The sequence below is a fragment of the Dreissena polymorpha genome, chromosome 6 (assembly GCF_020536995.1).
Source record: "Dreissena polymorpha isolate Duluth1 chromosome 6, UMN_Dpol_1.0, whole genome shotgun sequence".
NCBI classification, from domain to species: Eukaryota; Metazoa; Mollusca; class Bivalvia; order Myida; family Dreissenidae; genus Dreissena; species Dreissena polymorpha.
In genome coordinates this window covers 53,135,252-53,157,276 of record NC_068360.1, presented here as the reverse complement: position 1 = coordinate 53,157,276, position 22,025 = coordinate 53,135,252, and the positions used below count along the sequence as shown (strand labels likewise).

The 22,025-nt window shown below is 32.9% G+C and overlaps 1 protein-coding gene across 1 annotated transcript in view; it reads right to left on the bottom strand.

Annotated features, from left to right (window-relative positions):
* Positions 1-20,628, bottom strand: part of LOC127834356 (otoferlin-like) — a 194,057-nt gene extending 173,429 nt beyond the window's left edge. The window contains exon 1 of the mRNA XM_052360117.1: positions 20,506-20,628. Within this exon, the coding sequence (XP_052216077.1) occupies positions 20,506-20,584 (79 nt within the window). The 5' untranslated portion in view covers positions 20,585-20,628. The remainder of the gene's footprint in view (positions 1-20,505) is intronic.
* Between the last annotated feature and the right edge of the window lie 1,397 nt (positions 20,629-22,025).

Genomic DNA, 22,025 nt, shown 5'->3' with positions numbered 1-22,025 from the left:
TCTAAGTGTTTTTGAGTTATCATCCGAAACCAATTGGTGGATGGACCGACCGACGGACCGACATGTGCAAAACAATATACCCCCTCTTCTTCGAATGGGGGCATAAAAATCAAAGACTGAGAAATGAACGAATTAAAGCCAAATAAATACTCAAAAATCAACAAATAATTTGTAAAATATTTCATAAAATAAAGTTAACCCATAAAAAATCAGTGTTCCTTATAGCAATACCAAAAAATTCAACGTTAGATGTGGTATGGTAACATAGATTCAATAAGATAAAAAATGCTCGTTTTTATTTTTGGTGTCACAATATATATCATGTGAATTTCCTGTGACAATATCCAAATATGTACCTTTAATTTACCATTTAAAGAACACTAATGTTTTATGGGAAAACTTTATTCGTTGATTTTGAGTATTAATGTGGGTTTTAAAGTTTTCTGAATGTTTGACACACCAGCAGTACAAGATTTTCAAATACAATATATAACATTAAATGCATTTCTTTTTCAATTTAATGAAATGTACAATTAATGACAGTATTTGATCATGTTATATTAAAATGGCGATGGTTTACGAATGTTTAACTGTTACTCCACACATTTTCTATCTGGAGAACAATAGCTTTAAAACAAAGATCAATGAAATCCTAGCCACATTCACAGGAATTTCCATTATGGGTAAATATGCAAGACTATCACTGGTGATATTTATACAACATCAGTGCAACTTGATGCCAAGTCATACAGCATCAACACTATCAAACTAGACACGGATCCACATTAATGGACGCCTACACATAATGCAACCATATATTTGAACCTCGCTCTGTGAAAAGAGGGTTTAATGCATGTGCGTAAAGTATTGTCCCAGATTAGCCTGTGCAGTCTGCGTAAAATGTCGTCAAATATGAGCCTGTGCAAACTAAACAGGCTAATCTGTGACTGAGGGACAACCCTTTCTGCCTGAACTTGATTTTTGCTAAGAAGAGACTTTCTTAAAACGAAAAATATCATAAAAGCTGGAAGCGTATCCCCTGATTAGCCTTTGTGGACTTCACAGGCTAGTCTGGGACTACACTTTACACATATACATTACACCCTCTTTTCACAGAGCACAGCTCATATATAGTATAAAGCTTTGTATTCAAACATAAATATGGTTTTGTCCAAAATATCACGATGACTGTATATTAAGGAAAAAATTTGCATTATTTGATAACAAATTTATTTTTTGAATCTGTGTTAAAACAGCACCTTATTTGTTTTAACAATAACAATATAATGTGTTTTAAATTGATGAAAAAGAGAATCATCTAATGTATTGCTATAATAGAAGGATCCTTATGAAACAACAATCTTAATTTAGTTCTTCTCTGTGACATACACCTAGACCCTCTTAAATCTGTGATAATTTGCAACAAAAATCTCAATTTATGTATGTCCATACCAATTCATAAATTTATGACAATCTATGCATCTATTTTTAAACAAGAGAGGTTTGTTCATACATGTAAACACCTTGTCCATTTTATTTGAATATGAATTTAAAATGATTTCACTTTCCCAAAGGTCTATGTAATAAACTGGTTTGAACAGGATTTTTTGGTAAATATAATGTCAAAGTTTTATAGGGGACAATTATATTCTTGAATGCATTAACTACGGGCAGTATCATAACATATCTAATCACAAGATCTGGCACAGTTATAGTGGCAAATAATCCCTGACACAGCATGTAGAAATAATTGTAGCATGGTTTAACTGCGACTGTGGACATTGAGACATGGTTCTTGCACGATACACTCAGTCATTTTTTTCCTATCAGAAAAATTACCAATGTCTTCATTCCAGAAAGTTTCAATTGATAAATTAATTATTATTGTTCCATGAGTTTTTTGGCTCTTTTTTTTTTACAAATTATTATTTTAAAAACAAATATTTTGTTTGTTTACTTAGAATAAATGCATTTGTTTACAGCATTTATCTTTAAACAAATAAATCACTTGTAGATAAATTACTGTGCCAAACTTTAAAACTAAACACCTTGCCTGTTTCTGAAACAAACAGGACAACAACATACAATTATCAAGGCAATTTACTCTCAGTTTATCAATGCTTGTTGGTCACACAATTTTAGAGGCATGAACATAAATTCAGAAGCCAACAGTCTTTCTTCTCATGCAGTTAGTGACCTCGTGGCATTATGGTATAAATGTATGGAAATGAAAATCCGTGGCATTATGGTATAAATGTATGGAAATGAAAATCCGTGGCATTATGGTATAAATGTATGGAAATGAAAATCCGTTTTCCCACTAAGATCCTTGAATACTGTCACCATTTACCAGAAAGTTATAAACACACAAATTGGTTAAGCTTGTTTGTTTATATAACAGTCACCAGACAGTGGGCAATCACGAATTCTTCACACATGCTTTGTGCGGTGGAAGATTACCATTTGCCAAAAAAGGCACCATTTGGAATAGATTGCTCTCTGGAGAAATGTTTCACGTCATCGCTGTATTACAGGGACTCCAAGAAAACAAAAATGTGGGTCCACACACGCAAGAACGACATCATTAAGGTTTAATGAATATCTTTCAGTCATTTATCAATGAAATGCCTATCATAATGTTGCATGATTGTTGTTAGCACCCGTGCAGAGATGGTTAGGGTAAAACCATGTTTCAAACACAGCCGTTATGGCACCATTTCTCACATGTTTTGACCATGATCTTATTTCAAGCATTCAAGTATTCATGTAAGAATTTACTATCATAATCACTGAAATGGGAATGTTCAAAACATGGGTGACATTATTGAAGTTGCACTCCTCATGATATCAATGAGCATAACTTATAAGTCTGAATTCATTCCTATGTTTGCGCTGGGTTTTGATTGTGTATGTCTTGCACAAGTTAAATAAAGCCATAGCAGTATACTTAGTGAGGACCAGTTCAATACTAAGTGAGGACCAGTCCAATACTTAGTGAGGGCCAGTCCAATGCTTAGTGAGGGCAAGTCCAATACTTAGTGAGGGTTGGCCCAATACTTAGTGAGGACCAGTCCAATACTTAGTGAGGACCAGTCCAATACTTAGTGAGGGCCAGTCCAAAACTTAGTTAGGGCCAGTTCAAAACTTAGTGAGGGCTGGTCCAATACTCAGTTAGGGCCAGTCCAATATTAGTAAGGGTCAGTCCAATTCTTAGTGAGGGCCAGTCCAATACTTAGTGAGGGCCAGTCCAATACTAAGTGAGGACTAGCCCAATACTTAGTTAGGGCCGGTCCAATACTTAGTGAGGGCCAGTCCAATACTTAGTCAGGGCTGGTCCAATACTTAATGAGGGCCAGTCCAATACTTCAAGTGAGGGCCAGTCCAATACTTAGGGAGGCCAGTCCAATACTCAGTCAGGGCCAGTCCAATACTCAGTGAGGGCCAGTCCAATACTTAGTGAGGGCCAGTCCAATACTAAGTGAGGGCCGGTCCAATACTTAGTGAGGGCCAGTCCATTACTTAGTGAGGGCTGGTCCAATACTTAGTGAGGGCCAGTCCAATACTCAGTGCGGGCCAGTCCAATACTAAGTGAGGGCCGGTCCAATACTAAGTGAGGACCAGTCCAATACTTAGTGAGGGCCAGTCCAATACTTAGTGAGGGCCAGTCCAATACTTAGTGAGGACTGGTCCAATACTTACTGAGGGGCCAGTCCAATACTTAGTTAGGACCAGTCCAATACTTTGTGAGGACCAGTCCAATATTTTGTGTGAGCCAGTCCAATACTTAGTGAGGGCCAGTCCAATACTTAGTTAGGGCCAGTTAAATACTTAGTGAGGGCCAGTCCAATACTTAGTGAGGGCCAGTCCAATACTTAGTGAGGGCCAGTCCAATATTAAGTGAGGACACAATCACATTGGATTATGAATTCAATTATTCACAATCACATTGGATTATGGATTCTCTTAATTAAACAATCAAATTGGATAAAAAGTGCCTTACGTTATAATACATACCTTTGGCATGAGGCATTATATATATTCCCTTAGGTTGTTTTTTTTAAACGGAACCGGAAAATACGAGTTTTCTCAATTGATTTTATCATTTGCTATTTCATTGTTGTTTTCATCAGACAATTTTTTCATAGTTGTCAGCTATTATTAATCTGTGTAAGTAGTTACCGATGTTTTAAATCGTTATCGACTCGATAATAGCTTACAAATATGCACTGAACCAAACAAATGTCTGTGCGGAGGTTGGCTACTGACAATAACAAAATCAAATAATCGTTTTTTACTTTTATCTCAGATATTATTAAATTTATTACAGTTCACAGTGATAACAATACATTTATAAAATATAACAAAACAATGCAATAATAGTAATCGTGTGCTTTATACATAAATAAAAATAAATATTTAGGACTAGGCAACAGGATATAGTACAACCATATATGAATATAAGAAACCGCTATAACAATGATAACTATCAATAGACACACAATGACATCGATGATCGATTGATATGTACATCACAGGTCTTAAGTCTCTTAAATTGTTTTGCGATTTTTACAGTTTGCAATATTTTCTACCACCCTCATTAATTTCGGACGCATCTTAAGTCTGCTGTTCACAAGTTTTTTATTCTTGGTCTGGCATGCAATTAACCAGTTCTGACCAGTTTAAAGACTGCAGCAATTGGTTTATCACACCTAATCAAGATAAGAATGTAATTAGAGTGTATTAGCATGTGCATTGTGTATGTAACTCGCAATCGATTGCATGACATGGGAATTTTAGCAAACAGAATCGGACCAACTGTTTGGGATTTTTAATCGGTCTTTCATGACCCCAATCGGTCTAGGCCCGACAAAACCCACAAAAATATGATCCCTGCCCTTAATTCAACAATCACATTGGATGACAAATTCTCTTAATTCAATAATCGCATTGGATAACAAATTGTCTTCATTCAACAATCACATTGGATTATGAATTCCCTTAATTAAAAAAATACATAAGATTACGAATGCCCTTAATTCAACAATCACATTACGAATTTCTTTAAGTCAACAATCTCATTGGATTATGAATTCCCTTAATTCAACAATTACATTGGTTTATGAATTCCCTTAATTCAACAATCTGATTGGATTTCAAATGCTCTAAATTCAACAAGCGCATTGGATTACAAATTGTCTTAATTCAACAAATAGATTGAATTAAGAATTCCCTTAATTAAACAAATACATTGGATATTGAATTCCCTTAATTCAACAATCACATTGGATTATGAATTCCTTCAATTCAACAAATGCATTGGATTAGGAAATCCCTTAATTAAAAAATCACATTGGAATACGAATTCCTTGATTTAACAATCGCATTGGATTATGAATTCCCTTAATTCAATGATCACATTGGATTACAAATTCCCTTAAGTCAACAATTGCAAAGGATTAGGAATTTGCTTAATTCAACAATCATATTGGATAAACCAACAGACCTTTTATTCAACAATCATATTGAGTTACTTAGTACTTCAATTTAACAATTATCTTGGATTACCATGTCAACAATATTGATTACCAAGTCCCCTAATTTAACAATCATATTGGATTATACCAAGCCCGTTAGTTCAGCAATCATGTTGGCTTACCAAGTCTCTTCTAAAAAAAGTGTGTGAAATGTACGTTTAAAGTACTTTTTGCGTGCGTTAAACGTGGCGGTATTGGCACTGCGTTTTATGTGCACTTTTTCTTATACCGAGTGAGTTTTTTAACAAAAACAAACAAACAAGAAATGTGCGCTTTATGTGGGTAAATGTGCGCTTTTAAGTGCGTTAAATGTGTGCATTTTTATAGGTGCATTTTTGACTGCCATGTATGTGTGTAAAATGTGTGCTTTTAAGTGGGTTTAAACTGCGCTTTTCAGCGAGTAAAATGTGCGCTTTTTCATAAAAAAGCGCACATTTAACTTGCTTAAAGCGCAGTTTAAACCCACAATAAAACAAACATGTGTGTAAAATGTGCGCTTTTATGTGGGTTAAACTTGCACTTTTTATAAGTCAGTACCTATAAAAAGCACACATTTAGCTCACTTAAAGCGCAGTTATAACCCACATAAAAGCGCACAATTTATGCACATGAATGGCACTCAAAAACCCACTCACAAAAAAGCACACATGCGCGTTAAAGGTGCATCTTTTGCCTTAACAGTTGATTCAATTATATGCTGTTAAAAGTTGTTGTTTTTTATTCAGATACGCAATAAAAAGCAATAATTATATAAAAATATATTTGTATATTTTAAATAATTACAAGATAATTCAATTTTATACTTTAATGTACACCAACATTTGTTAACATACATGAGTAATTAAATATCAATGATAATTTGATGAAATAAATATAAATATTAACAAAATTAGATTATAAATAAACAAACAATAATAGCATACTAATAATAACATGTACAGTAAATACACAGGAACATCTATATACATAAGAAAGATGAGAATCAATCAAGGCCTGTCATTTCTTTGAGGCGACGGAGTGCAGCTCTCATCTTTTTCTCCATGTCTGCCACCAGCCGGTCAAACTTCTTTGCAACTATTATACTGTCATGGCCTTTGCGCGGCACATCTCGTGCATGATCTCATTTGAGATCAGGTCCTGAAAGATATTTTATAATGTAAGTGTTGAATTTTGCTGTTATGGTAATCTCGTTGCTATAAAAATTATAAATTTAAATCAAAACTAGTTTGTTTGCTTGTTGTTTTTGGTTGTTAATTTTTGCAATTTTAATCACTTATCACATGTGACTTAACGCTTTTCATAAATAATTAATAGAAAATACATTTGGTAGGAAATACTGTTTGAAAATGTACCAAGATACGTGGTCTCATTTGGTTGTGTGGACTTGTCGGAAGTGTGACACCTTTAAAATGCAATAACCAGTACCCTGTATAGTTTTACTTCTAAACAAATCCAGCTTTTCTTGGTCAAGGACAGGGCGTGGTTTTCCCACTCCTGTTCTCCTCACGTTGGCCAGCTCGTGCAGGGTAAAACCTGGTATTCAAGTCAATACATCAGGTAGTCTCCCTTTTGCTCCCTTTTTTGGCAGGCGATGATGCACATTCTTTCCAAAGGATCTTCTAATCAATGTAAATTTCACCATGGGGTTTAACCTTTTTTTAGGTTTAAATTATAAAAGTTCTCATTTAATATGGGGGAGAAAATCTGTTCATTAATGACCAGAAATAGGTATAAATAACATTTAAGATGACAATAACCATAAAATACAGCCATTATAATTCAAATGGTGTTGTTTTTCCTAAAATTGCATTACATTTACTCATCCATTTACATTTTCCAGTGACAATAGATAAATATGAGAATGATCATAATTAATTCAATAAACTAAATAAAAAAGGAATGCAGAATTTAAAGTACAAACCTGTTACAACAGACTGTTCTTCAGTATTCCAAAAATACAGGCAGATGCTGGACTAGACCATATCACTTTAACGGTTTAGGTCCAGAAAGGCCGAAAACCAAAAAGGCCGCATACCAAAAAGGCCTCAAATCGTACCAAAAAGGCCAAAAAATGAACCAAAAAGGCCTTAAATCAATTATTGTTATTTTAGTTTTCAAATTGTGTTTACAAACAAATACACATACATCAAATGGAATAAGTCATAAAACAGCTATGAAGTTGTTTTTTTTCTTTATTTGTTGTGTATGTTAAAATATACATTTACAATATATACAGTTGATGTACAAGCACAGTCACACAATTAATATACCAAAATATACAGTCACAAGCAAACATTTACAGACGATAAACAGTCACACTGACAAAATACAACATAATTACATAATAATATTGTTAAACATGTGAATTATATTTGAAATCAAAATTGTCGAGGGCCTCTGCGTCTCTGCATGGATGACACACATACGTTACTTCACCGAGACGCATCGCCTCCCTGTATTTCGTCTGGGTTATGCCTGTATATGGACGATACACGCTATTCATAATATGCAATATATTCTGTGATATTCAATGATGCACAACAAAACATCACATAAAACCATCGAAATTGGGCGTCACTAGTAAAAAACACTTTTGATGAGATTGGGTTAATCAATATATGGGTGGGTCAAACAACTATCATAAATCAAACAGATCAAACATTCTTCTACAATACAATTTAACAATGTTTATTAGATAACTTCAAGCAAAGCTGGTATAGTGAGATACATAATTCCCCTAGACTCATTAGCTATTATAGATTTTAAAACACATTTGAGTTAGAACCATATCTTGATTTTATAACAAATAAGAAATACAAAACATCACTAACACGATTTCGTCATATAAATAAGAGATCGAAAACGGTCGTTATGATAAGATACTACGCGAAAATAAAAAATGTAAGTTTTACAATGGACACGTTATAGAAAACGAGTATGACTTTTTACTTGTTTGTCCTCTTTATAGAGAAATTAGAAAGGAACATTTAAAACCATATTTTTAAAGATGGCCAAAGTTAAATAAATTTGACCTTCTAATGCAGTCGGCTAAAAAAAGACATCATAAACTTTGCTAAATATATTTTTAATGCTAATGAAATGCGTATTAATATAGACAATCAGTTATAATTTTTATTAGTATAACATAGAATAAAGCATTTTTATTTCTTTCGGTTTACGTCTTCCCAATTTAATGTAGCTAGTTTTTTATTGTTAAAAGTTAAGAAACTATTTTAAAATGCGCAAGCAATTATCAACAGGTGCCAAAAAGTGTCAGTTTACACCATACATGTATGTGGACTTTCTACTAATCCGTTATCAAAACAGATGCCGCAAACTGTGAATGACCCTTGACACTTTGATACCCAGTCTGATTAGCGAGGTTTTTTTGTACATGCAAATTCTTTCAACTTTTTATATTTTAAACATTGCAAAACATAGCTTAAGAGGAAATTAATAATACATAATGATATATTATGTACTTAATTAAATATTTGTCTTTAAGCAGTCACTAATCCATATGCGTATATTTTATTTAATGTATTTTATTTTTTAACACAGTAATTAAGAATAACGTTGTACACTATATATTGTGTATGTTACTTTTTGCCGACATTGACTATGTTAAACGATTATTACAATGCTTATGGGTCATTTTGACCTAACACATTGTAGATTTGTGTTATATTGGATTTGAATAAAACTTTCTTCGTCTTCTTATGTAATTAATTTACTTTAAGATGCAAACAGAAAGATCAGAGAAAAATATAATTTTCTTAAACAGATAATTTCTTTGTGCTAATTGGCGATAATTATGCCGACTCTTATTACATAATTAACGGCTTTTAAATAAAAAACTGAAACATCTATTACTCAAGGACAAATATTGTGACAAAGGAACAATGCATACTGTATGCGATAATTGGCGATAACTTTGCCGACTTTGAATATAAAATTAGCGGCTTTTAATACGTAGACTAATAAAAAAGTTATGACTATTTAATAGATATGATAATTATATTCAGTATAACTATTCAATGATAATATTAAATATTGTCTGGCCTTTCTGGTAAACCATGAGGCGTTTTTGGTTCACTTATGCGGCCTTTTTGGTGCGGCCTTTGTGGGAAGGTCTTTTTGGTGAACGGCCTTTCTGGTACTAAACCATTTTAACCACCCACTTTGAATCTCCTTTGCAACAAACATATTGTTGATTTACACATTGTAGTAAATACACATAGTTTTCATCACACAATACTTCATTCTGAAAGTACTTCAAGACATTTTACACTAGAGTTATATGTCTTAATGTTGCTCCTATAATTCATCTCAAAGTCAGTGGCTGAAACCAGCATGTTTTCAATAACTTCCTGCCCTTTAACCAATCAAAAGTCTCTTGTTTTCAAATAGATGGTGCCTCAACCAATCAAAAGTCTATCAACACCCCTTTGTTAGGCTTAGATGGAGCACTGATAGGGATTAATGTTTATGATGCTAATCTCTTATCTGATATCATACTGTCTCAGCCAATTACTCGATCTGGGAAATATCCACTGATAATTGACCAGTCGCCAAATTATCGATCGCTCCGCCCACATAGTCACGTGGTCTAGTGATAAGAAAACTCCGACAAGCAGATCGCAATTATAGCGGATTACATGAGGGAAATTCTATATTTGTAATGATGTATTATGCTCTTTTCTATAATATAAATTATTTAAGCCGCACACTAAACTAAACTGCTTTGTAAAACGTTAATACAATCAAAAATACTTTAGAGAGAAATGGCGTAATCAAATTAAATGAGTTAACGGCAGACTGACTATCAGAAACGTTTCTTATACATATTATTATAGGGAGTTGATGAAAAATCCGTTGTAAAAATGAGCATTTATTTCATATTGATTTTGAACTTGTATTCAACCGTCTGACAGTGAACCCGGTGGCTATTCATATATAATTTTGAAAATATTTTTATTAAATGCAAATGACATATCCATATCGTGATGGGTTTTTTGTTTATTAAAAATGTAGATCTTTGTTTTATTGTGTTATTTTTAAAAAGACACCGATTTTTTTTTATTTAGATATAAATTAAATTTTGATTGTAACCATAATTTAATACAGGCCTAATTTCGTGGTTTCATAATAACAGATAGTCTAATATGCATTTTATTTCATTTATGTTTAATGCGAACCTGTTACATTTCACTATCAAAAAATGAAATGTTGGTATTACTGTGCTGTGGGCGGAGCGATCAATACTTTGGCGACTGGTCAATTAGGCACACTTCAACACCAAAATATTTATTGAATAATACACAGCACTCTTAGCATACTATATTTAATTGTGAATATTTTAATATAACATGCTAAATGGTGTAAGCAAATAATAATAATATTATCAATATTATTTTAATTGCTTTTTCAAATAAATGTTAATAGTCAAGAGTGGTAGACATTAATTGAATTGGGGTATAAGTATAAGTATAAGAAAGTTCAAATACTCATTTTTTTATGTTGAGGAAATAAAATTGATGCTGGCAAGCCCACATAATATTTTTGACACTTTCAATATTTTTAATTAGATACCCACAGCCTGATTTAGGTGGATTTTTTTTTAGAAATGTTTGAGATTAAAACGAAAGCAATGTTATATGCATTGAAATTGTATTATAAAGTATGTTAACATTAAAAAGATTCATATGCTCAACCAGTAACCGCTTTAAATTCAAACTGCACCTCATATTATAACAGGTTATATATGTCTATGTTTATTCATTTGATGCAAATAAATTGTTAGAGCCTGCAACAATTTTATTTTTTTGTTAAATTTCTGTACAACAAAACGGTTGTTAAAGACGCACTTTTTAAGAAGTGTGTTAAACATGTGTCTTTTTAGATAAATCCTTTAAAAACAGATCATATGATAAAAACCCACTTATGAAATAAAAGACTAACTTATGCTTAAAAAAGACGCACATCAAAAAAGAAAAACACACTTTTGTGAGAAAAAACCCACATCTGTAAATCTTAAAACACACTTCTTAGATAAAAGACGCACTTCCTTGATAAAAGACGCACTTCTTAGATAAAAAAACACACATTCTGCTCACATCTACCCTCAAAAGCGCACTTACAGAATGAAGAAAGCACACAAAAAACAAACTGTTTCACTTAAATAACGCACTTGGAAAGATAAACGCACAAAATGCGCACTTAAATGCACTTTTGAACACTGAAAACGCAGATATAAAAAAAAAACCACAGAATTAGCGCACTTTTAAGTGCGCTTAATGTGTGTTTTGGTAAAAAGTGAGTTTTAAAATAATTCAACAATCATATTGGCTTTCCAATTCCCTTAATTCAACAATCATATTGGCTTTCCAATTCCCTTAATTCAGCAATCATGTTGGATTATCAAGTTTAAATATTCAGCAACCATACTTGATCATCAAGTTTCCTTACTAATTAGAAACCATAATTATTGGATTATCAAATTTCTCTGTACAGTATTGGTATTGGATAAATGAATGAAGATACCTTACGAGTTAAAACTATGCTTAATAATCAAATTTTCGTATTAAATCTTTCATTGGGTGACTGTAAAAATCTCAAAATATAACCAAGAAATTCTAAGCATGAAACAGCATCAAGCATTCAAATTTGTTTATGAACTCCTTAGTGTCCAGTTATATAATGGGTTTCTTCCATAGATCTACCCACTAAATAATTTACTGTGCAACTATGCAGAAAAGTTGGATACAATTAATTGTTATCGGATAAACATAATCATCTATTTGGGATTCTTAATGGCGTCATGGGAAATCAGCTGGTATTGCAGCTATAATTTTATACTAAGGAAATTGACCCAGTACATTTGCATTCAGTGCCACAAACACTGAAAATCATGATAACTGGTACATCAAACTTATTTAAATATTCATCTGTTGGGTATTTGGATAAAATGTCTACCAAGAGAACCAGTGTCATGGTCCAGTATTGGTCACCTGAGTAAGTGCGTAATCAGCATGATCTGTGCTGGTCTGACTTCCCCTTGTCAAAAAAAAACGCACTTTTTACCAAAACACACATTTAGCGCACTTAAAAGTGCGTTAATTGTGTGTTTTTTGTTAATATGTGTGTTTTCAGTGTTCAAAAGTGCATTTAAGTGCACTTTTTGTGCGTTTTTTCTTTTCAAGTGCGTTATTTTAGTGAAAAAGTGCGTTTTTTGTGTGTTTTCTTCATCTGTAAGTGTGCTTTGAGTGTAGATGTGAGCAAAATGTGTGTTTTTTATCTAAGAAGTGCGTCTTTTATTTAGGAAGTGCATTTTTTGTGTGTTTTCTTCATCTGTAAGTGCGCTTTTGAGTGTAGATGTGAGCAAAATGTGTGTTTTTTATCTTAGAAGTGCGTCTTTTATTTAGAAAGTTCGTCTTTTATCTAAGAAGTGTGTTTTAAGGTTTACAGATGTGGGTTTTTTCTCACAAAAGCGCGTTTTTCTATTTTTATGTGCGTCTTTTTTAAGCATAAGTTAGTCTTATTTGCTTTTTTAAGCATAAGTTAGTATTATTTGCTAAAACCATTCAGCATGTTATATTTAAATATTTACAATTAAATATAATGTGTTAAGGGTGCTGTGTATAATTCAATAAATATTTTGGTGTTGAAATGACTGCCTTATCAGTATTTCTCAAATTATGCAATTTTTGGCTTAGACACAGCATGGAATCAGATAAGAGAATAGCCAGCCCCTATCAGTCCTCCATCTAAGCCTAACTAAGGGGTGTTGATATACTTTTGATTTGTTCAGGCACCATCTATTTAAGAACCACAGATAGGAAGTTATTTTTTGAAAACAAGCAGCATCAGCAACTGACTTTAAGCTAGAATTAAGACTTATTATTCTAGTGTAAAATGTCTTTAAATACTTTCAGCATGAAGTATTGTGTGATGAAAAAAATGTGTATTTACTACAATGTGTAAATCAACAATAAGTTTGTTGCAAAGGAGATTAAAAGTGGGTGGTTAAAGACATATAAAGTGATATGGTCTAGTTCAACAACTGTCTGTATTTTTGGAATACTGAAGAACAGTCTGTTGTAACAGGTTTGTATTTTCAATTCTGCATCTCTTTTTTATTTAGTTTATTGAATTAATTATGATCATTATCATATTTATGTATTGTCACTGGGAAATGTAAATGGATGAGTAAATGTAATGCAATTTAAAAAAAACACAACACCATATTATGGCTGTATTTTATGGTTATTGTCATCTTAAAGTTATTTATACCTATTTTTGGTCATTAATGAACAGATTTTTCCCCCATATTAAATGAGAACTTTTAAATTTAAAGGTTAAACCCCATGGTGACCGTGAAAATTACATTGATCAGAAGATCCTTTGGAAAGAATGTGCATCATCGCATCGCCTGCCAAAAAAGGGAGCAAAAGAGAGACTACCTGATGTATGGACTTGAATACCAGGTTTTACCCTGCACAAGCTGGCCGACATGAGGAGAACAGGAGTGGGAAAACCGCGCCCTCTCCTTGACCAAGAAAAGCTGGATTTGTTTAGAGGTAAAACTATACAGGGTACTGGTTATTGCATTTTAAAGGTGTCACACTTCCGACCAGTCCACACAGCAAAATGAGACCACGTATCTTGGTACATTTTCAAACAGTATTTTCTATCAAACGTATTTATTTATGAAAAGTGTTAAGTCACATGTGATCAGGGGATTAAAATTGCAAAATAAACAACCAAAAACAACAAGCAAACAAACTAGTTTTGATATAAATTTTCAAATTTTTATAGCAACAAGATTACCAAAACAGCAATATTCAACACTTACATTATAAAATATCTTTCAGGACCTGATCAAATGAGATCATGCACGAGACGCATCGCGCAAAGGCCATGACAGTATAATAGTTGCAAAGAAGTTTGACCGGCTGGTGGCAGACTTGGAGAGAAAGATGAGAGCTGCACTCCGCCGCCTCAAAGAAATGCTGACAGGCCTTGATTGATATGCATCTTTCTTATGTATATAGCTGTTCGTGTGTATATACTGTACATGTTATTATAGTATGCTATTATTTTTTGTTTATTTATAATCAAATTATGTTTATATTTATTTCATTAAATTGCCATTGATATTTAATTACTCATGTATGTTAAAAAATGTTGGTGTACATTAAAGTATAAAATTGAATAATCTTGTAATTATTAAAATACACAAATATATATGTTTATATAATTATTGGTTTAAAAAAAAACTTTTAACAGCATATAATTGAATCAACTGTTAAGGCAAAAGTTGCAGCTTTAACGCACGTGTGCTTTTTGTGAGTGCGTTTTTTGCTGCCATTCATGTGCGTAAATTGTGCGTTTTGTGTGGGTTATAACTACTCTTAATGTGCGTTAAATGTGCGCTTTTTGTGAGTTAAATGTGCGCTTTTTTATTTAAAAAGCGCACATTTAACGCACATAAAAGCGCACATTTAACACACATGTGCGCTTTTATGTGGGTTATTACTGCGCTTTTCGTGAGTTAAATGTGCGCTTTTTAAATAAAAAAGCGCACATTTAACTCACAAAAAGCGCACATTTAACGCACTTTAAAGGGCACATTTTACACACATAAATGGCAGTCAAAAACGCACTTATAAAAAGCGCATGTTAAACGCACATTTAACGCACATAAAAGCGCACTTTTACACACATGTGCGCTTTTATGTGGGTTATAACTGCGCTTTTTGTGAGTAAAATGTGCGCTTTTTAAATAAAAAAAGCGCACATTTAACTCACAAAAAGCGCACATTTAACGCACTTAAAAGCGCACATTTTACACACATAAATGGTAGTCAAAAACGCACTTATATAAAATGCGCACGTTTAGCGCACATTTAACGCACATAAAAGCGCACATTGAACACACTTATAAAAAGCGCACGTTTAACGCACATAAAGCGCACATTTATCTACAAAAAGCGCACATTTTCTTGTTTGTTTGTTTTTGTTAAAAACTCACTCGGTAAGAAAAAGCGCACAAAAAACGCAGTGCCAATACCGCCACGTTTAACACACGCAAAACGTACTTAAAACGTACATTTCACACACTTTTTTGAGAAGGGTCATATTCCCGAGTCAAGTAGTATCTTAAAATAACCCTTTCCCACTCAGAGCCAAAATGGAATGGCTTCGTGCAAACAGCATAAAACCAGAACAGCCTGCACGGTAACTCGCAGTCTGTTCAGGTTTTATGCTGTGTGCTGCTCATCAGTATCTAAGGTTTGGAGATGAAGCCTTTAAAACTTGAATCAAGTAAGAAAGGTCTTAAGTTAAATATAACTTTTTAAGAGACTACAATGCTTGAAAATACGTATCTAAGTGGGAAAGGGTTAAAACAAGAGAGCCAAACGCCTGGGACCTCCAAGGAACTGTTCTGAGCAGATTTTGGTGATGTTTTTGTAACCATCAGAGATATCATTACAACAACATTGTAGATCTGAGCAAGTTTCATATGTTCAAAAGCTTGCTCTATAGTCATAAGCAGTGGTGTGCTATTTTCTCCTTGCAGCTGCTTTCCTTCCTTTCAATGCCAAACAAATTTTACAAACAGTTCTTTACTTTGCTTGATCTATATGCAAATGAAGTGTTTAGTTGAACCCTGTAATGGGAGTAGGGCATTTTCCTCGCCTGAGGTGGTTGTTAAATCACACCCCTGATAAGGAAAAGCAGCCTTGCCTCATGTTCATCATTTTAAATGTTTAACAAGAACTTTCAAGGCCCTCTGGCTCACACCTTACACTTTAATGGCCCTAACAGTGCTGAACAGGTCACATCTAACTATAGCAAAACAAGGATAATTGCCACTAGCAGCTTTATTTATAACGGAACAAAACCAATTTCTTACGCTGTTCAGATATCATTAGAAGAAATATTCTACGAAACTTTCCTTATAATTTGGCAAAAATGTGATTTCATGAGTGTCATTAAGGTCTTAAATAATATAATGAAAACAGACACGACCCCTGGCTGCAGAGATGTTTTAAAATGACCAAATCAAGAGGCCTAATCTACCCTAATATCATTTAAACAAATGTTTTCAACAAGTTTTAATATAATAAGACAAATATAATCTTCTAGATTCTTTAGAAGCTCATTCTACAACCATATAAGGAAAACTTCCCTACCCTTTTCGCGCATTTTGTTTAACGGACTGGAGTCATTTTCAAACTAGACAAAGATAGCATTTTAAGTAAAATACGTGTCATCAACATTGAACAAAAAAGTTAAATAGCCATATAAAGAACACTGCCTGGCAAAAATTTATTATATTTTGCAAATATTCTAAGTCAAATGAAAAAACTATACTAAATATCTTTAGTTATATTTTAAGTGTTAAATTAAGATTTTTTTTCTTGGATTTCAATGAACTGAAGAATGTCCCTATGAACCAAATATTTCACCCTTCCACTTTTAGCAGCATCCTGTGCTCTTTTATTCCAAGATCTTACCCTAGACTCTTATAAAAACACACACATAAAAACAGGCAAATGTAATTGAAATCCCCCATCAAATAAATTTTGTTTATGAAAGGGTGTATTATAAATCCTTGATATATGGTATAATCATAAAAAATAATTAAGTGTTAGGTGATTTTTTTTATGCATTGCAATTCTACTCAGCGATTTTTTCTTCTTTATAAAGTACCGGAAATTTTTTTAATTATTTTTTATAAATAAAATGAAACATTAAGTTAGTTTCCCTCTGCAGCTCTATGGCTTGAACCTAGGTTAATATCATATTAAAAACTTGACAACATTTAGTATTAAATTTTAAAGTATTTGGGAGAAAAAAATCAAATACACCAATTTCCCAATATGAAGACTTAACAATGCGAATTTGGCAATAACTCTTATTGAAGAAAGAGAAAGGTTATGGTTCTTGTGTATGGCACTTCTCCTCATTGATATCTATACACCTATGAAGTTTCATTTTGATATCTTATTTGGTTTCGGATATATAGCCCTATAAAGTTTTGTTACAGACAGATGGAAAACACAAACTCTATATCCCTCCGCCTTTGCCTATTAGGATAATAATCCCCAAAAAAAAGACAGCGCATTGCATGTGTTATTTTAATCCTCAATGGTGACAAGAATGCATTGACTAAGATAGCTAACATTTCTAGTACAGGAACACAATATGGTCTAACACTCTCTACAGGCTTTAATAATGTAAAAACAGTAATTTTTAACTGTTCTACAGCTTTGTTTGGGAAATAAATTTTCAACAATTGCTGATAGAACATTGTTTATGTGGACAATATCTTCTATAAATTATCGCAAGCATCAAATTTCCATAAACATTAATTTACACAAAATGGCTTTTTCAAATTTTGATATGAAATGTGATGATACAAAATAATAAATTTTGTTTTGAAACCAAATATCATGTCATCAGGAACAAATAAAATGAGAAGTAATGGAGTTATATTACATCATATAACATACAAGTCATAAAAATTGATTTTTAAACCACATAAGATTCAATAGTTCACAAATGGGAAACATTAATAGCGTAACAAATAGTGTCTGTAACTAACATATTGGACTAATAAATGAAATATGGTTGAAAGTTGGACATAAACAGAATATGGTGAATAAAGGAATATAAGGGTTAAGTTTTGCTCTTCGAAGCTAGAAGCTCATAGAGAAAGACCGACATAAAAGCTCCAGTTCTTGTGGTCTTCAGAAAATAAACTTTACAGTAACTTTGCCTACAAAGTCTATTTTTAATGGACTTGTTCACAGATACTGTCCAAACAATTTTCAACCTTTTCTTCACATATTCAAAAAACAAGATATGTGTTTGTCAGAAACACTATGTCCCCTTTTGCGCTGCTTTGAAGCTATATATTTGACCTTTGACCTTGAAGGATGACCTTGACCTTTCACCACTTAAAATGTGCAGCTCCATGAGATACACATGCATGCCAAATATCAAGTTGCTATCTTCAATATTGCAAAAGTTATTGCAAATGTTAAAGTTGGGGCAAACAAACAAACAAACACACAAACAAACAAACCAACAGACAGGGCAAAAACAATATGTCCCCTACTATAGTGGTGGAGGACATAATAAAAGAACACTATACAGTGTAAATCAATGGTAAATACCACTAATGACATTAACACACACTGACAATTGAGCTTTGATTATGAATTATCATTATTTCAAATGGATAAAGTTAAAAAACATGTTCAAATCATGCCCTTTTACTAAAAACTGGCCACACTCAGGTGTTAAGTTCATTTGTATAGATTTTTATATCAAAATGCTTTTTAAAAAATCATAGGAGGGAGAGGAAAACTGCTGCCCCGCCATCAAGAGGGTGTTCCGAGATAAGGGGCTAAACACCCGATGACTGATGGGAACTCGGCTGAAGACGTCTGTGTTACGCAGTAACCACTGTATCACTCAACTTGACTGAAAATCTTAAAGACTATCAAAAAGAATTTTGTTATTATTTTAGAAGAAGTAAAAATAAAGAAAATAAGAAGTGGTGAAATATTGCAAACCATTCTGTATCAATAGGAAAATCAGAAAAATGTATAGAGGGAGCTTGGTATTTTGCGAGCAAGTAAATGCCCGGATGAAAATGTTATTTTTAGTTGGGTGGGCGGTTATTTATGCTCTTGCTTTAATTAACCCTTTGCATGCTTGGAAATTTGTCGTCTGCTAAAATGTCATCTGCTGAATTTCTAAAATTAGCATTTTCTTTGATTTTTTTCAAAGAATACTATCAGAATAGCCGCTTTCTGTAGCGTCTCATCAGGATCCAAACTGTTTGCAAAGGCCTGCAAAATTCGGTTCCAGCACTGAAAGAGTTAACATTATCATAATTTCATTACATCATTACTATTTACAAGACTGGACACCTTTTTAATTTGGAAGATTTGGTCAAAGGTATATCTTTGATTTTCTTGTTTTGTTTGTTACTACTAATTATATTTCATTTTCATGTAAGCAGAAAGGAACAATTTGCTGTTGTTGTTATGTTGTTGTTATATTTACCAACTTTAGTTGCTATAAAAACATTCAATAAAATGTCATCATCAAACTGACATGATTTTGTTGTTGTTGTTTTTACCCTGGTTGTGAGTGCCTGTTTGTTTGCAAATAGCTTCTCCTGTAGAATATTTCATAAACAGTGACTGCTATTGCTTAAATTGATCTTTTTACAAAAGGAGTGAGTGCCTGTTTGTTAGCAAATAGCTTCCACTACAGAGTATTTCATGAACAGCGACTGGCATTGCTTAAAAAAAAAGCTTCATAAACGTCAAGGGAATACCTCACTACATCAAATCAATAAATGAAACTTGCCCATTCAAAAGGAGCATATTGAGGTTGTTGTTTTTTCAATAATTAATGGTATACTAGAAATATAACGCACAAGCCTAGGAGGGGAAATCTCAAACATAAACATTGCATAAACAACGAGAAGATGATTATTGAATTCATGCTTAGCTCTTTCAGTGCTGGAACCGAATTTTGAAGGCCTTTGAAAACAGTTTGGATCCAGATGAGACGCCACAAAACTGGAAAAGGGTTAAAAAAGTATCTAAGTGGTAAAGGGTTAACAGATGTTTGCTTCATGTTATCCAACTTAACCAGCTAAAATACCCTTTTTCTTCAACCTATTTGTCTGAATTGCTAAATGTTAGTTGTTTTGATGCCTAAATATTAGTGGTGTTTTTAAAATATTTTTGTTAGTTTTAAAAGCACAGTCACAGTTTAATGATAAATTTTGCAAACAAAATAAGCGTTATTTTAAGGTTTTTTTTATTGCACTTTTACAAAAATCAAACAATTGATCTTCATATCAGCCCAAATCTTTTGATCACAGGAACATAGAAAACAAACTTATTTTTACACTTACATGTTTACACAAATGTCTTACCTCGGAAGGACACCTTTGCCATCCTTTCACCTTTTCCAGGTAAGTTCTCTGCATATTTCAGATGTAAAACCAAGGCCATTTTAATCCACAAATTCTGGTCACTATTCTATAATTATTCCATTTTGAAAATCCTGACAAAACTTGTAATATATACTCTTCAATGATTAAAAATAATGTTGGTCTTTAAAATATTTTGCTATTCCATTAGGTAAGTGCAGAAGTTATTTCAAATTAGTTTGCCTTACTAAATTCACTCATGTGTAATTAATATTTCATTCGTTCATGTTAACCAATTAATAACATCACAAACTTTGATTTCTTTAACAGTATCCAATATTGCTGTAAGAAGTCTTAAACAAATCTCTGAACATTTATTAGACTTTCTATAAATAGTCTACATCAGGAAACTAATAGTTCACCCACATTCTTTCATGGTAATTCCAATAGCTTGTACGAGACGATCAGTTTTGTAATATAAAGACACTTGTTATATTTTATCGTTTTCAAGTGCCATCAAGATGTCCATTGAAAAGTTTTCGTGTGTCATTTGCAGGCACTTACGGAGACAGTTTCCTGCCAAAGCTGACAACTGCATTATTGACTATCGCCCAGCGAATCCTCTACAATATCTCTACAAGCCACAGAAATCACTTGCCATGTTTGATCATTTTTATGATCTTGCTAACATAACGTAATATTTTCTGGCACATGCAAAGTCACTTTTACATACATCCATGAGACGACACAGAGAATTCCTATTCACAAGTGCATCCTGCAAAATGGAGCTATAAGCCACTGTTCCATTCAACTAGTTTGTAAATAATGGAACCCTTCTGTTGATACATAATCAATCTATCTCATATGGCATGCTTCTTGGGGTAAAATATTAGTATTAATCAGCCAAAACTAAACGCTCTTATAGGCATACATCAGGCATCATGCATGTAAAAATGCTTCTTTTTAAAAAGGCTTACACATAAATTTTCAATAAGAAGTTTTAAGAGAATATCAAAAACACACTGCCATTATATGCATAAATACTTATAAGCATCCATGCAAATACTTGTTAAGGGCAGTGAAACTAGTTAATTGCAAATAATGTTATAATAAAAACCTGGTTATATCATTAAATAGCATTGTTTATTCAAAATGCCAACAGCCAAATGAACCAATAAAGTGAAATGCAAACTGTTTATACCATACATCCAATTGATTCCATGTGGAACTCGATGCCATTAAGTCCAATAGTCATCCAATTATGCCTATCATAACGCAATATAACTCAATTTAATTATGACACAGACAAGTTGTCAACCTAATGACCCCCCCAAGTAAAGGTAATGACCCCAATTACAGGTAATGAAAGGCAGGTAAGTGATGTAAAGCCTTGGCAGTTCTTAGAAAGCCTTTCAGATGTTCTGTAAACCATGAATATTTTATAAAGAAGTGTTACACAGAAGTCATGCTTTGTACACCTCCCTGTGATGTGAAAAGGTCTCAATCAACAATTGTTCTAGTAA